Here is a 17,540-nt window from a genome sequence, read left to right on the forward strand (position 1 = left end):
GTCAGGTCAGCCAGGTGAGGATCAAACCCCAGCTCCGAAGCAGGGCTTCCTCCCCCTCCTCTTCCTCAAGAAACCATCTTTTTAGCAAAACCCAACAGAGAGGGACCTCAGCACAAAGCCAAGACAAATCATGCCGGGTATGGATTGTGAAGGGATGGCCAGGCCTCCTCACAGACACAAGGCCCAAATTTGGAGCTGCAGAGTTTCCTGAACACATGACCGAGGCTGAGTGACATCCGGACACCACACGACGAATCCGTGATGTTCACACAATTAACAGAAGCTGCCTGAGGTGAGACACTCCTATTTCCAAATTCCACTTGCAAGTGGTGAATGAAGCAAGCTCAGATGCAGAATTCCCCACTGAGGTGGGCTCCATCCCATCTACTTGGAGACGATTAAAAATGAAACTGATGAACTGGGATTCCTTGGAGAGAGGGCACAGGTGGAGGACAAGCGTCCACCTCACTCTGCCAGGGTCTGACATGCAGCTGGTCAAAGCTGGATGAAGCATTTTCCACTCTCAACACAGAAATTACATCCCCTGCTGTTCACCAAAGGTGCTGATCTTCTTCCCCACCTCGCCCTTTGATTGTCCCCTTTTTTCAGGTTGCAATTAGAATGTTGCCTGTGAGAGTGAAGAGATTACTGGGGCTGCGTGGCCTGTAATTCTTCCTGGACTGGAGACAGGAAGAAATTCCCTGTGATAATAATGTCTGCAAGTCCGGCAGGGAGAGGCAGGGAGGATTCCTGGGAACTTGCAGGCGCCTGGCATGGGACACCCATGTTTGGGTTAATCCCCCTGCCCGGGGCTGCCTCCAGAGCCAGGACGGATCCCATTGGTGCAGACGGCCTCAAGCTCGATGCATTTCACGCTAAATTATGCACTTGTGCTTGGCCAGATGAATCACCCTGTGGAAATGTTATTTTTTCCATGAAATAAACCCCCAGCAACCCGGCTGAGCTCAACATGGTAGACTCCAAAACCGGGGCAAGGTCAATCCCACCTCATTAGGGACAAGAGATCTCAGTGCCTTTAAGTTACACAGTTCAAATAACACTTTGTCATCACCAAAGCCACTAAAGCCAAGTTTTTGTGTCTGAAACATGTCTCTGGTCCCACAGCCCTGATGACCAGACCTATGAGCCCAGAAGGGCAGTGCTGAATTCATCTTCATTCAACTGCTCTGACTTGAAAGGATCAAACAAATACATTGTTTGGAGGTTGCAACAGGCTGGGAAACACTGCCATGTGGTGCTCAGGATTATTTTGGAGGTTTCTAGAAATCTTTGACATCAATTGTTAATTGGTCTATAAAATATCTTACGTGATATGCTCTGAGGAGATAAATAAACCACAGTAACCCCAGTGACACCTGAGCCCCATCATGTCCCAAACTGCCCACAGAGAATCCAAAGGTCTCTTTGGTTCTTATTCTCCCCAGAGTATTTTTTCACCTATTTTGTAGTTTCTTTAAATAACATCTATGGAAAAATTGAGAGACAAAAGATGTCCTTTCAAAGCAGTTTATTGAGGACACGGTGAGAAGCTGGGAAGTTTGAGCAGTCAGTGGGAACAGCTCCATTCGTACAAGGTGTCAGTATGGACAATTTATGCACCAAGAACTTCCCTTGGCATTTTGGGGGGATGGAAAAGGAAAGGGGGTGATCTCTTCTAAAAATCAGCACGCCTTGAGCCAGCCACCCCAACATGCAGAAGCAAACAAAAGTACTATGTGCTCATCCACGAGCAAATTCCACACACACAAAAAAAAAAAAGCCGATGGCTGTGAAGTAACCAGCAGGTGCTTTGAAAATTGCCTTGTTTCAGATTTAAGCATAAATTTGCAGTGCAGGGTTTTCTTGGACCAAAAAAAGATAGGATAAAAATAGAGGGAGTCTGCTCTTTGCAGCATCTCCTGGGAAAGTTAAGCAGTTAAATCCTCACTCTCTTTTCTGAAATGCTTTGGGAGGAGCTGGAAGAAAAAAGAGGGCTCTTGGAGGGGGGAATATTGTTAATTAATCTGCTTGTTATGGGAAAAGACAGAGGGGGAAGCAGCACAACAAACAAACCCTTAAAGCTGTGATGACCTGAAGTTAGGATTCAGAAATCACGCTGTGCTGAGCACCTGCAGGAGAAGTTGCTAGAGGGGTCTTTAGGCTTGGGGATTCTGAAAACACAGCTCAGGGGGATAAATCTGGGGCTAATAAATGTGGGAATGGGTTTGGTGACAAATGTTGCTACTGAGGGGCAGAGGAATCACCCTGCATCGTGTCGGCACAGGGCTGGCACATCTGAGCGCCGCTGTCCTATGGGACCACACAGGGGTCTCTGACAACCCCAAAATTCCCCACCACACCATTGTTGCACCCCACAACCTCAGGACTGCTGGACACAACGACGGGGGGTCCCGCCAGCTGCCGGATGACGCAGCCCTGGTTCCCAAAGCTGAGCACTTGTCCAGCCTGGCAGGGCCCCATCCTGGCATTCAGGCCCCCGCTGCCCGCGCTGACCACGGTGCGGGCTGGGTATCCCCCGCTGCGGGAGCTGAAGCCTCCAGCTTTGCAGCTGACCCCTCCAGCCTGGCAAAACACCTCTGGGATGCACTGCTTGGCCACGGAGCTGAGGACTCTCTTGGGGTGGATCCCAGCGCTCCGGGAGCTGAATCCGCCGCTCTGAGAGCTGTGTTGCCCGGCCCGCCTGCCCAGGGAGCCGTAGCCACACACGGCTCCGTTGGCCATCATCCCGCAGTCATCAGGGATGTTGTAGCCACTGCTGACCACAGCTGCAACAGAGCCCATGGGAGCCAGCAGTTAGGGAGGAAAGCCATGACTTTCACAAGGCACGTTGTTTCTTGAGTGACAGAACCAACCGAACCTGATTTCCTCCAGATTTGTCCAATGTGTCTGAGCCCCTGCTCCTTCCTACTCCTCCCCCGTGTCCCAGCACATCCCCTCATGGATCCTCCCCCTTCCCATGTTCCTGGTGCCTCGCAGGTTCAGTACATATCCCATGGTCCCCAGGACATCTCCCTGTTGCCTCCAAGGGTAGAAAAGGGTCTTGAGTTTGACCTTCTCCCCTCACTCCAAAAGCTGGGCTTTTTTTAATTCAAAGGTATTTGAGATTTCTGGGGCTAAACTTTCCAGAACTGGAAAAGGGAGGCAGAGGGACCTGGAGCAGACAGATAATGCTGCTCCCAAAGGTGTCTGTGTCAAAACAAGAAATCTTCATTGCTGAAAAGGTGCAGTTACTTACACACGCTCACAGGGTTCCCCACACATATCCTGTGGGGAGAAAAGAGAAACGCACGTTACTCACAACTTCCAGACACAATCCAGACCACTTAGTCCTTTGTGGCAACATGCCTCACTATCCCTAGGACAAGAACTGCTTTTGCTGGCACCCCTGTGGCCTTCATGGCCTCCAGGCACCTCTCCAGGTCCAGTTTCTATGAACCTGGGGAGATCTTGGAGCTGTAGAATTCACTTGGGAGCAGGAACTGCCATAGTCTCAGATACACAGGAGGGAAATGTGTCACCAACCTGCTCTCTTCACCCTCCAGCAGAGTCTTGTAGGTGGCAATCTCAATGTCCAGGGCCAGCTTGACATTGAGCAGCTCCTGATAGTCCCGCAGCATGCAGGCCAGCTCGTCCTTGGCCTTCTGCAGAGCATTCTGCAGCTCAACATGCTTTTCCCGAGCATCTTTGAGGGCACAATCCCCACGCTGCTCAACATCACAAATGGAGGTTTGCAGGCAGGAGACCTGTCAGGGGAGGAAACAGTGTAGGTGTCTGCAAAACTTATCCTAGTTTTTGGACACTCTGGGCTTGCATAAATCTGGTCTTCCAGTTGCAAACAATTGGAAACTCACCAACATCCCATCCCTCTCCACCCAATTTTCACTTTCCAGCTAGGGCCTAGAGCAGATGTCAAGTCTTCTAAAGATCATTGCATCACCTTGCCCTGTGTCCGAGCTGTCCTGCTTCTCTGGAAACGTCTCCTACCTGCTTCTTGACGCTCTCCAGCTCACACTGCAGCTTCTGGATCATCCGGGTCAGCTCTGAAATCTCACACTTGTTGCTCTGCAGGTCATGGCAGTATTTCCCTCTCTTATCCTGCAGCTCCTGAAACTGGAACCAAGAAATAGGACAATCGTCACTTCTGGCCTGTGACATTGCCAGGCACAGACCCAGCTGTCCTCTTACTCACCCTGGTCTGGTAGAAAGCATCAACTTCTTCTTTGCTTTTCTGGGCAATCTCCTGGTACCAGCACTCGACATTCTTGATGATGCTTTCCATGTCCAGGTCCCGGTTGTTGTCCATCTTGACGATGACCGAGGTGTCGCAGAGCTGGCGATCAACCTGGGCCCTTTCCTGTGGGGTGGGAAGGGCTTTGTCAGCTCTTTTCACCTCCCAGGCTTTGCAGGGAGGGAAGGGCTGGGACACAGAGTGGCTGAGGGATAGAACAAGTCAAGAAATGTCCCTCAGGATGGCTCAGCAGAAAATCCTGCAGCAGGATGAGTTGCCACCTGTGACTGCTGACCTACGTGCTGACCTGCAGCAATTCTGTCCACATCAAGGGCGAGGAATTGGAGTGACTTAACCCTTGGTATCCTCTCATCTCCTGCTGCCTGAGTGATTTAATGACAGGACTGAGCTGGGAGTTGCTTCAGCTCTAATCAGGCAGCTGCAATCCGGAGGAACGAGATGGACTCATCTTTTCTCCGGGGCAGAGTTAGGACACAACCAATTCCTACCTGGAGCTGCATGAAGGAAGAGGGAACCACCCTATCTCCAGCATAATCATGTTAATTTATATCAACCTTGTACTTCCACGCTTGGCATTATTCAGGGCTTTGTATGAGACACATCCCAGAGGAGTTTCAAGAAGTAGAAATTTGGAGCACCTGAAGGATAAGACAGGACCACCAAAGTCCCAGGATGTACCAGAGGAACTCACCTCCTCAAACACACATTTCAGCAGCTCCAGCTGCCTCCTTAACAGATCCACCTTCACCTCCAGCTCTTCCTTGTTCAAGAAGATGCAGTCTGCATCCTGCAAGAGGACAGACACACACATTCCAGCCAAACCTGGCTGCAAATGTTGGAGAAACACACAGAGGCAACACCAACAAGACAGAAATGTGTCTCAACAAGATTTCAAGAGAAAAAAGGTGTGAGAGGGTGAGTCAGGATATCCTGGTGCCTCCTGAAGGAAAACAAAACCATTCCAACATGACTTACAGGAATTAGTTGATTTATCACTTAGGACGCAGCTACAAACCCACAATTGACTAATGAGTATTTAAACACAATTTTTTAATATTCTTCAAATGATTCCTGCTTTTCTGATGTCCAAGAATAAAGGATGTGGAGAGACAGACAGAAATAACCTGGTGTTCTGGTGTGACCTGTCCTTCTCTGTCCCCCTCCCACACTTCAGGAATGTTTTTGAGGCAAAAAAACCCTGGTGCTGTAGTGCTGATGATGTAAACTTTGAGGAGACATTATTTTTACTTTCTACTTGGCTCTTTTCCCAACCCTGTGCCTATTTCTAAGTCTCCCTCCAACTCATCATAACACTTTTGTGGGTTTTTGTTAATAATTAACTATTTCAGCCAAGTTTTGCCCCAGAAAAACCTACTACAGGGATAACGATTCATGTCGTTTGAGCTTCTCACCTTTTTGAGTGCCACAAATTCATTCTCCACAGTTGTGCGCCTGTTGATTTCCTCTTCATACCTGTTGGAAAAGGAGGAAAAAAGGGCTGAGGAATGAAAAATGCTCAGACACTCAGACATCAACCATCAGGTACAAATGATAATAGCTTCAGGTATAAATGACAATAACCACCAGGTAAAAATGACAACTCTTGCTTGGACTGCCACCGGGCACTCCCAGATCAGTGTCTGGAGACCAGCATTAAACCATCCCAAGATCAGAAGCTTCTTCACGAGCAACAACATTATTACCAATGCAAAGAGCTTGCCAGTGAGACAGAAGAATGTGACACTCCCAGAGGGGACATGCCACAAGTCTAGGAGAAGTTGCCCGAGATGAACCAGAAAAGTAAAACACCACCAGCTAGAGGAGCCCAGAAGGTCCTTACTTGCACTTGAACTCCTCCACCAGCTGGCTTGTGGCACATTCTTCACTGCCCAGTTTCTGCTTTTCACACAGCAAACAGTCCAGGCGCTTCCGCAGGTCACAGATGTAATTCTCGAAGTACAGTTCCAGGTTTTTCCCTTTTTTTGGCAGCACGTATTGCTGCAGGAGGCCCCACTTGGTCTCCAGCACTTTGTTCTGCTGTTCCAGGAATCGGACCTGAAGGCAAAAGATAGCAATTCTTCAAGTAAAGAGGTGAAGGCAGGGACTCAACACCTGTTTAACTCCCTGCGCTTAACCACAGGTGCAGGAATGGGATTTTCAGGAAGTGAGAGATGATACAGCACCATGATCTGAAAGTTATCTGCCCTCATTAAGAAGCCTTTATGCCATGAGTCTGAATTATTTCAAAATCTAAAATTCAGACATGTAAATTATTTAGAAATCTAAATGTCATGTCTACATTATTTAGAAATCAAAGAGTCCCATGTCTACATAATTTAGAAATCCAGGACCCTGGTGTCTAAATCTGCATTTCTTAACAAGTATTAGGAACAAAACTCCAGATGGTGGCTCTGATGTATTTTAGGATAAAATCGGGTCCCCAGATAGTGAAACTACTTTGTCTCTGTTTTTTCTACAAAGGGATCCTTGGGTGACAGATCAGATTTCATCTCTAACCTTCATATATCTGGATCAAGATTAACCACCTTTGCCTTCAGGAAAGATTTTGGAACTGTCGCTATATTTAAAGTCAAAGAGAGGAGAGAATCATTGGAATCATTTAACACAGGACAGAAAGATGAACCTGTCAGGGCTGTAACTTCTACCTAAGCTGCAGCAAGAAATCCAATTTGGACTGAGACTGTCCAAGAGGAAACAACTGCGAGAAAGTCCAGTGCAACCATGGCCATGATTCAAAGGCCATGGAATGCCAGAACAGGGACAGGGCTGAAATAAGCCCCATTAAAAAGATCTCAGTCTGGACCAACATGCTCTTAAAATTATTATTAGTTATCAAAAATTGTTAGAATTATCTTAAAATTCTCTGTGGAAAGCTGGACCCCTGCGTGGACCCAGCTCAGCGATTCACGGCAGAGCTGGACTGGGGCTTTGGAGGAGGTGGCACAAGATGGGTTTGGGAGGGGTTTGGTCAGGTTTTGTTTTCCCCGAGGAAGAGCAATTCCGGAGCAGGTCAGGACTCACCTTGTCAATGAAACAGGCAAACTGCGTGTTGAGGGTCTTGATCTGCTCCTTCTCCTGGCAGCGTATCTCGTGTTCCAGCGGGTCCACCCCGACGCAGAGGGGCTTCAGCAGCCGCTCGTCGATGCAGATCCCTTGGATGCCATCAGCCTTGCGCTCGGGGTACCCCCGCACGATGCTGTATCCCCGGGGGCCACACAGGCCAATCCTCCCTGCTCCAGCGTTCCCATAGCCCACGCCTCCGAACCCCATCTCCCCAAAGCAGGCGGTGGAGCAGCCCCCGTTGACATAGGAGATCCTCCTGCTGCCGCCCAGGTTGCAAACGCTCCTGCTGCTGTAGGCGCCGCACCGCGCCGGCTGGCTGGCGGATGCGGCGTAGCTGCGACCGCAGATCTCCGAGGCTGAACTGAAGCCTCTTCGTCCCAGGACAGATCTCACCGTCGGTGCCTGCCTGCTCATTGTGGCTTATTTGAAGGTGGAATAGCAAAGTTATGGGGCTGCTCTGGTGCAGGATAGGAACAGGGATCCCACTGGAGAGATGTGGGGATGCTGTCCCTTATATATATTTTGGGAAGCTGGCCTTGATAGGATCAGGACGGTAATTTAAGTACTTAAGGGTTTGGTTTGCCTGGCAGCAATAAATGCTCCTCAAAATGCAAACCAGCCCAGCAAATAGTAACTACTGAGGAAATAAAAAGGAATCTAAAAGTGCTCTGTTTGCAAGTTGCCTTCGAATACATTACGGTTTGAAGTGCTCCCCTAACTTAGTGCTAATTATAGTTTAGGAACATTTTTGAAGGAACTCTTTGTGATTTGTTTGCAGTGTGTTGTTTGGGGTTTTGTGTCTCATAGGGCTGTGTGTGATGGGATGTTTTGCGCACTTGCACTTTGTGGGGGTAATTTCACAATTTTGGGTGCGGAAAAGTAACTCAAAGGAAAAATAAAAGAAGAAAGTCATCTGTAGAACAACAAATGCTGTGGAAGTTGTGTCATAATGGATCATTTCTCTATCTGAAACACCAGTAAATTCACGGAGCTTAAGGTCTGAATTTGCATGCAAGGAGACAAAATATCTCCCAGTTACATGCACAGAATCACAGAACTCTAGGAATTCTGGGAATGTGCAGAAGCCTGGGAATCTGCAGCATTTCACAATGACCTTCCCTGAAACACCAGTGAAGCACATCAGGTTTCATCCAGGATCTGTGACATATTTCTGTTTGCTCACAGATGTATGTTCTGTGCCATCAGTGACCATTTTTTTCTAGAATTACACTGTTAGTTCTTACTTGTGACAGTTAATTCTTTGGCTTTCACTATTCTTGAGCTTCTCGCAAGGCTGGGTGTCAGAGCCCTTTCAGACTCACCTCCTGGAAGTCTCTACGGGGAACAAAAAAGGAACAATAGTCTGTTCCAGCTTGGTGAGATCTGCCCCATTCACCATGTGACGGCTGAGTTTGGGTGACTTTGCCAGACATGTCCTTGAGACTTGGGGAGACAGCTCCGAGGCAAGGAGCCCCCGGGGCCGCGCTCAGGGGAATGGAGGTAATTTGCTCTCTGCAGGGGCTGGGCTTTCTGCACCAACAGAGGAAGTCTTAATGAGTGGATTAGGCTGGACACCCGGGAAGGCTCTGAGTCACACCAGGGAGATGAATCCCTCTCTCTCCTAATCACCAGCCCAAGGAGGTGAGGCAGGAAACCTCTCCAGGCCTTCTCCAAACTCGCAGTTGGAAAGTCAAAACAAAAGAGCTCTTTCAGCTCTTCACAGAAGAAGTGTTTGAGAGAAAAAAAGGACATAGTTCAAACAAGTGAACACCCTCAGTCCTTCCTTTCGAAAGGAGCAATGCTTGGAGGAATCTCCATATTATACAATGGGATGGCAGCTGGAGACACCCAGGTTCTATATTCCCTCATCCTCATTAACCTCCTCCAAAAACATTTTCCAAGAGTCAGGATGACAAAAATTATGCCAAACCTCCTCCAAACACACAACTTTCTAATATCAAATGGTTGAAAAGAAGATGCACATGGAAACCGCGGGATGTGACTGCAGCTCCAGGATCCCCAAAGCCATTAATTGAACCTGTAATTGCAGCTTCTGTGAGTTTGAGGGCTTGGTGGTATAAATTAGTTGTGTAAAGTGCTACTTTTGCTGTATCCAAAAGGGGTAATTCCAGATATTTACAACATTCAGATTACACCTTTGTTTGTAGTCGTTCAGGCTTACAGTGTAAACTGGGCTGCCAGCACAGTTGGAAATATCAGATTAAACAAATATGAGAGGCTTCAAAAGCTGCAGTTTGGAACTTCCACAGTCCTTGAAGTTCTAAACAGATTTATCAGAAGCAAAATGCAGATTTGACTCCAAAGAAGAGCAGTTGTTCGGAACCCTATGGAGGAAACCAGCCTCATCATCAGACTGAAGATGTGCCCCATTCCTGCTCTGCACCCCATTATCCCAGTCGCATGTGTGGGAGACACTTGGAATGCAGCATAGGCTGCAATTAAACATCTGTGAAACAGCTGTGCTGCAGCAGCCCCAGTTCCCAAACTCGTGAGAGCCACTGGGTTCCTAAGAGGGAAGAGATTTTGGGTAAAGTTGCTCAGCACTGGGTGAAATTTGTGTATTAGCCAAATTCCTGTTGTTTCTTCTGGATCCCTGTGGGACGACAGCTCAATTTAATGTCTTTTAGGTCTTTCCAAGGAATAATAAGTGGTGCATAAGACCTCAAGAATAACCAATTTGGTTTTGTGAATATGGACGTGGGAAAGGGGAGAGCACTCAGAAGAAAAACCTGCAGCTTTTTGACTCAAAAGAAAAAAAAAAATAGAGGGGATGAAGTGAGGAAATCAAAAAGGAAAATATTTTGATGAGGGATTGGATAAGTCATTTTGACAACTTGCAATCGCTTCCTTTGTCAGCATTTCACTCCCTGAATGTGCTGCCGAAAAAGGAATTCATTAGAGGAGTGGTGGCGTTCACTAATTTGTTTGTTGCCTCTGGAGATGAATCTGGATGAGCTCTCAGAAGGTGTTTTATGCGATAGTCTCAAAGGGCTCTGTTATTATCCTTAGCCATTGAGAGCTCCTCACAGTCAGGTTGGACAATGGCAGGAATCTGCCTGTGCCACAACCATTTGATACATGTAAGATTGGGTCAGAACATGGACTTTTACAGTTTCTTGGACCGGGCAGATTCTTGTCCAAGTTATTAATGACATGTTGGAGGATTGATTTGATTAGTGCAGCCTCTTGTATCCTAAAGCCAAAGATATCCAAGGCAATTCAGTCTGGTCATATGTTTTTGCCTCTCATTAGCAATCCAGGTGAGTAGTCAAAGCTGGGATTTTCAAGGGATATTCCTCATAAAATTCATCAAACACTGCGCCTGGGTGCACTTTCCTCCCTCCTTCAGCCATTAATGTGGCCACAGATTCTAATTTCCTCTTTGAGACTCCCTCCCTGGCTCATGGAAAGAGATCTGGCATCCCCAGACAGTGATTCATCAACTCCCAAAATAGGCAGTGGAGGCAGGTGGGAGGAATCCACCTCTGCAGCTCCTTCCCTCTGTTCTTCCTGGAGACCAGAGGCCGTCTAGACAACCAGACACCGGCCCCGGCGCCTGCTTGGGGAGGCTGAGGGAGGTGAAATGAGTCCCACCCTTTGGGCACTAAATTTCTTCAGCACCTTTGAAGTCCTAATGAGAGCCCAAACGTCCCACGCTCCTGGATCCACTCGGCTCGCAGTGCCACATCGCCCGATCCTGCGATTGGAGGCTCCCAGCAAAGTAAAGGCTTGATTTGATCTTCCTCCTGTTGTTTTCTTCCTCCCACAGTGGAAATGAATGTGGGATGTATGGGAATCCTGGATCAGGATGGTGTCCCACTGCCTGGCACAGCAAAAGTGTTAAAAAAGGTGAGAAAAGATCTCAGTTGTTAAAAGGTTTCAGAAATGTCCCTGTAAATCCATAAGATCGCTGATCCCTTCCAGCTGAAGTGGTTTTCCAGCTGAAGAGATACCCTGAGCCATCCCAGGGAAGGAAATGCCTGTGGAAAGTGGGAAGTGTATTTAGCCAGGAGAAAAGCTCTTCCTATGCCAAAAGTCTGATGCCCAGTAAGGATTGGATTGGATTGGATTGGATTGGATTGGATTGGATTGGATTGGATTGGATTGGATTGGATTGGTGCAGCTTTGGGAGGTGCTGCAGAATGTCTGATGTTTGGAGAGGCCAGGTTTAAGTTCAACACTTGCCAAATCATCTTATCACATCTTGAAATTGTGATAGGGGAGTTTGGAGGCAAAGAAATAACCCTAATTCCATGTCATTGCCCTGATTTATTCTCCTCTTGCATAAAAAGTGAGAGGGTGATCTGTTTCCAGTGGGAAACCTCTGGTGATCAGAGCCCTCCTAATGAATATTTATACCTCTTTGATTGCTCTTTTCTTGTCAAATCTTTCTTGTGGTTTCCTTCATTAACGATTGAGCCTGACGTATTTTGTGCTTCTCATATTTGATTGGGAAATAACTTCTTATTACATGAGAGTGTGGGGGCAGAGGAAGCTCTTCCAGTTCTGAATCCTAATAATTTTGGTGAGGAAAGAACTTTATTCTGGATTTTGCCTTTGGTAAAATGTATCTGCCCAACCTCAGGTTCATTTCTTTGTTGTGCTCTTTCATCAGTTTAACCACAAAACACTTTAATACTTCTTTTTATTAATAATTTTATGTTGATTTATGTTCCTTATTTCTGTTTTTTAATCTGCTCAACTGTACAATGAAACAAAAAGATCCCCATTTGATCTTTTTGAAAGCTTGAATCATACTCATAGGACCTCAAAAACTTTGTTGAAAAACCAACCAAGCACATTACGGGGCTTTTTTCCCCATAATAACCTCTTCCAGCAGATTTTGAAGAGCTGTAAAAAAATGTGTTTTGGCATCTCATGTCTGCAACAGACACAGCATAAAACCAAAAAGTCTGAGATGATTTCACTCTGAATTTTAGAACACCCATTGAATCCAGGTAGGAGTCAAATTTGGTGCAAATCATCTTAAAAGACCTTAAATTTACACCAGCCAAAGACTGGATCTACATTATTGAATCCCTATTGCCCCAGCCCTGGAAGTTTCCAAGGCCAGGCTGGAAGGGGCTTGGAGCCACCTGACCTATGGAAGTTGTCCCTCCTCATGGCAGGGTGTGGAACTGGATGGGCTTTAAGGTTCCTCCCATCTCAGATCATTCCATGATTCCATGACTCTCTCCAGACTGCTCTGTCTCCTCTGTTTAATTAAGACTTCTAATCATTAGATACGTCTTGTGCAATTGAGGAATGGGCATTTCTGTACTTTTGGTAAACACCGAAATGCAAATGGTAACATGTTGGCTCTCCATTAATTTTACTGGAAAAGGAGCAAAAGGTTTAAAGCCACCCAGGAGAAATGAGCGTGGTGTAATTTACGTGTGTGACCAAGGAGCACAACTGGAGTAATTAATCTTCGCTGACTCCAGCGGGTGGAATTCTGAATTAAGATTTTCTTTATGGCTTCCCTGCCTGCACATGGATGACCAGTTATTCCCAGGACATCACTAAAATCCTTCCTTCCTCTCTGTGACTCCGTGTGTTCCACCAACGAAACCACTAAGTCTCCTAAAGCTGCATCAGAGAGACTTTGATGAGCTCCTTTTCCAGAAACACTTCCCAGAACACTTTAGGGAAAAGATTGTGGATTAAATCTCACTGTTTGGCACAGAGATAGCAAACGTTTAGTGAGGAAAAATAAAAGGGAAACAGGAATTGAGTGATAAGAGGATAAGTGCCCCAACACAACCAACAACCCTTTAAAGAAAGAGTGGAAATCAAAAGGATTTGTGGGTTTTTAATGTTCCAAGTGTCCCTTTTGGATGTGATCCCAGTGGAGGAGCTTTTCTGATGTGGTTTCCTGATGCTCCAGTGTTCTCACACCCAGTCTGCCTCTCCCTTGTGTTGAGGTGGGGTTGAGGTTACTTTTAGCACTAAAAGTGGAGCAGGACTTTCATTTTTATACTTTAGCCCTTAAATCCTGCTTGTCACAGCCCTCACAGCTGAAGTCCAGATCTGGCTGTTCCTGGGACAAGGAAGTCCAGTTAAAATCCTCACCCCTGGTCCACACATCCCTCATGGCTGAGCAGAGCTGCTCTTGGCAGCCCTGCAGCTCTTCCCACACCTCCCAAGTGCCCCAATGTCTGGAAAGGCTGAGCCCCTCTAGCCCTACATTCCTCTCTCCTGGGGATGCAGCCAGGAGCACCAGGGATAAATTTCCTCACTTCAGAGCAGCCACGCTTCTGGAGGTGAATCTTCCACAAGAGGCACAAATGTCGTGGGGTCAGGATGCAACACTGCAGGAGGACTTGAATCTTCTGGGCTGTCCAGACCCACATCCCAGGTCAGTCCCAGAGCCGATGGAAATCACTGCTGTGGGAAAATATAACGGGAGTCACTCATGGGGAGGACTCAGCCTTCCTTCTCCTCCTCCTCCTCCTTCTCCTCCCCCTCCAAGCCACAGTGAGATAGTTTAATTTTGTAAGGAAATTTGAAAACCTTTATCTTACATACTCCAACAGGATTCCCAAGGCAGATCCCAGAGGAGAAGGAGGTCACAAGGTTATCCATGATGCAAAAAGCGTTTCTAGCACTCTTCACCCTCGTGGGGCTGTGGAGGAGCCCCAAGGTCTGAGCACTGCCCACACATGGCTGTGGTGGAACCCACCTGCTCTCTTCACCCTCCAGCAGAGTCTTGTAGGTTGTGATCTCAATATCCAGGGCCATCCTGCCATTCCACAGCTCCTGGGAATCCTGCAGCATCCATGCCAGATCATCCTTGGCCTTCTGGAGCTCATCTTGCAGCTCACTGTGCCTCCCCCAGGCATCTCTGAGAGCATGACCCCCACACTGCTCAATGTCACCAGGTGATGTTTGCCAAGACGACACCCTCTGGGGGGACATGAGGCATCCTGCCTTTTTGTGTCTTCTTTCTCATCATTCCCACCTCTAAAAGAAAAAATCTTGCTTATTTTGAGAGTCTTAAACTGGGGGGAGAGGGGGTATCGGGGTTTTTTCTTTAGGAAAGCCAAACATTTCCGAAATCAATAGTCAATTATAAAATATTCAGGAAGTCTGAACATGTCCCTGCGCTGCCAGACTGGGTTTGAGTTTTGTTTGGAGGATACCAATACTCTGCCCTAACTGGAACTAATAATTAAGGTTTCCCATTGCTTCCCGTTATAAACTATATAATGAATTAGATGGTCTGGAAATTATACCAGTTTCTACAGGTGCTGAATTACTGGTGAGTCATAATTCTACCCGTTTGTTGGATGCTTTGAACCCATGTCAGAAGTCAGAATTCCTGCTGAAGCAATTTCAGCAATTTTCTGAGAGCTGTAGCTGGCTCCAGGTTCCATAGCCTCTCCCAAACAATGCCAGGAGGCCAAAGTGCTGCTTCAGCCAAGGGTCAACCCACTAGGAGCAGAGGATGGTGAGAAGAATCTTCTCCCATGGAAAGCTCACCCAGCTGACAGCTGCTGGGTCATGCTGGAAGACACCATGGAGGAGAAGATACAATCCAGAAGGATCCCTTTGCTCTGACACGTCTGCACTCCTCCTTTATACTTTACACATATATCAGGAGTGGAGCTTGTTTGATGAAAAGGAATAATTTGGGCCTTTCCTGGGGTTTGCAGTACCTGGTAGAAATTAGGAGGTTTCAATATGCAATACAAGTGAACATTTGTGAAATCCAGTGGAATTTCTCTAAGTGTACATCATGCAGTCAGCTCAAATTCTTTTATTGGGTTAGCTTGTTCTGCTTCCTTACAGTAAATACAGGCTAGGAAATGGCCCAGAGAGTGTTTCTCTCTTCCAAGGACAGTTTCCTCTGCCATGAAGACAAGGTGGGAGAGCTAATGGTGTTAGCTTGGAGAACAGAAGGCTCCAGGGAGACCCTGGAGTCCCTTCCAGTGCCTAAAGGGGCTCCAGGAGAGCTGGAGAGGGACTTGGGACAAGGCATGGAGGGACAGGACACAGGGAATGGATTGCTAGTACCAGAGGGCAGGGATGGATGGGAGATTGGGAAGGAATTCCTCCCTGAGAGGGTGATGAGGCCCTGGAATGGTTTTCCCAGAGCAGCTGTGCCTGCCCCATCCCTGGAAGTGCCCAAAGTCAGGTTGGATGGGGCTTGGAGCACCCTGAAAGTGAAAGGTGTCCCTGCCCATGGCAGAGGTGGAACTGGATAAGTTTTAAGTTCCCTTCCAACCCAATCCATGATTCTGTGATTCTTTGGCTTTGATTGTGTAGAACACCTGGAAAACAAAACTCACATGGAGAAGGCAAAAAAAACCTTTTAAACTAGGAGGTTCTATCCCAAGGCTGTTAATTTGACACTGGTTAATAATTTAATTGAGAGCAGTGGTAAGCTGGCTGTGGTGGGCAGAGCATAAATGTGGGCAGAGCATAAAGCAACCTGTATTCTGCAAAATTCCTTATTAATCCATCTGCTACTCCTTGTCACTATCCTTTACATGGGAGCTTGTAATTAAAACCCTTGGGATAGCTCAAGGCACATAAAAAGGGATTTATTAGAGTGTCTTGACAGGTGGAGAAGAAAAGGCTGAGAAGTTTCAGAGTTGCTGAGAGCCCGAGAGGTGGAGCCAAGATTCCATCTCTCTGCTCATGGCTTCCTGCCAAAGCCTCTATCAAAACAAAACATAGTGAAGGTTTCATTTCAGATCACTCAGAAGAAATAATTTTCCTCTGCTACTCCACCAGATCAATCCTGAACTTTTTCAATAGTCTCAAACCTCAATCAGTATTTTTATGGCCATTAAATATTTAACATTTCTAATCACCAAGAAATGGGATAATATTTCCCCTGTTAATTTCTCACCTTGGTTTTTCAGGATTTTTTTTAATTTTTAAATTATTTTTTCCTGGGCTCGTCAAAGCAGTTTTCATAAGAAAGCTGATAAAAAGCTAATCTGGTTACCAAGAACCTTGCTGGAATTCTGTTTCCAAGAGCAGCTGATGCCAAAGTTTCCCTGCACCTCATTATTTGCAAATGTTCTGTTCTGGAACACTTTGCCCTCAGCCAGCAAGGGAGATAATTGATAGGATGAGGCAGCTGGAAAGACAAGCAGCTTAATTAGGGGTTCTTGACAGCGCTATCAATTACACCCACACAGGACAGCAATTGAAGTCTGGATGTTTCATTTAAACAGAGGCAGCGTCCATGGAATTCCCAGCTGGAAGAGCAGGATTGGAGCCCAGGGGAGGAGGACATTTGGCCTGGAGATGCTCTGATTCAGCTTCATTTTGTGCCTCCAGTTTGTCTCTCCTTGGGCTGTGCTGAATGCTCCTCCCGGTACTCCTGCAGTACCCCAAGGGTTCTGAGCAGAGTTCTCACAGCACCTGCCTTGAAAATTTGGAGCTTTTCAAGCAAAGAAAGAGTTCACATAGAGTCTTTACTTCCTTCCTGTGGCCAGAGCCAACAGGTTCATGGCTGGGTCCAGGTTGTCCTCCCAGAATAAATTGCAAAAGGTTGTGGATGGTTTAATTGAGTTTTTTTCTACTTTTCTAAGCCAAACTTCTGATTTTGGGTTTTTACAGCCCTGGATGTCACAACAGATTCATCCATTGGATCACCCTCTATTCTGGCCCCCAGCCCACTTGACCCCTAACGACCCTGAGTCCCCAAAAGGTACCTGAGGCCACCTGATGTCACCCTATCAGCTCTGCCTCCCTCTCCCAGTTCTACCCCATCCCACACAAATTGCTGTAGGAGAAAAAATATTTATGCCTCATTTGACAGCCAAAGGTCCCCAGATTTGAAGCACACCAGGTGTTCTCTGCTTCTCCCACCCAACTGGTGGAACTCGGTGTATCTGTGTCAGAGCAGTCGCCTTTCTGCAGCTCCCTCCCAGGACAGGGAAGGTTGGTTGTGGCCTGTGTACCAGGGTAATCACAGCTCACCAGTGCTCTTCTAATCACCAGGAATTTTGGAAAGAGGCCCAGCAATGAGCCCCACAATTTTGATGGTGCTACAATACAGCCATGACTAATTTCACGGCTTTTTGCCAAAGTAAATCAGGAGGGAACGTCTTGTTCTGGTCACATCTGCACAGCAAAGATATAAAAAATTCCACCAGTCAGACTGGGAGAACTGGGGCAAAGACCAGCTCCATACTAGCACAGCACA

General features: G+C 47.0%; 1 protein-coding gene across 1 annotated transcript; it reads right to left on the minus strand.

Annotated features, from left to right (window-relative positions):
* Positions 1 to 2,310: 2,310 nt before the first annotated feature.
* On the minus strand, positions 2,311 to 7,768 carry LOC128821059 (keratin, type II cytoskeletal 4-like). The gene is made up of 9 exons (XM_054001929.1): positions 7,313 to 7,768; positions 6,111 to 6,325; positions 5,683 to 5,743; positions 4,962 to 5,057; positions 4,211 to 4,375; positions 4,006 to 4,131; positions 3,544 to 3,764; positions 3,257 to 3,285; positions 2,311 to 2,786 (listed from the first exon to the last, which is right to left on the minus strand). The coding sequence occupies exons 1-9, from the start codon at positions 7,766 to 7,768 to the stop codon at positions 2,311 to 2,313; spliced, it is 1,845 nt and encodes a 614-aa protein (XP_053857904.1).
* Positions 7,769 to 17,540: the final 9,772 nt, after the last annotated feature.

The sequence above is a fragment of the Vidua macroura genome, chromosome 34 (assembly GCF_024509145.1).
Source record: "Vidua macroura isolate BioBank_ID:100142 chromosome 34, ASM2450914v1, whole genome shotgun sequence".
In the NCBI taxonomy this organism is placed as follows: domain Eukaryota; kingdom Metazoa; phylum Chordata; class Aves; order Passeriformes; family Viduidae; genus Vidua; species Vidua macroura.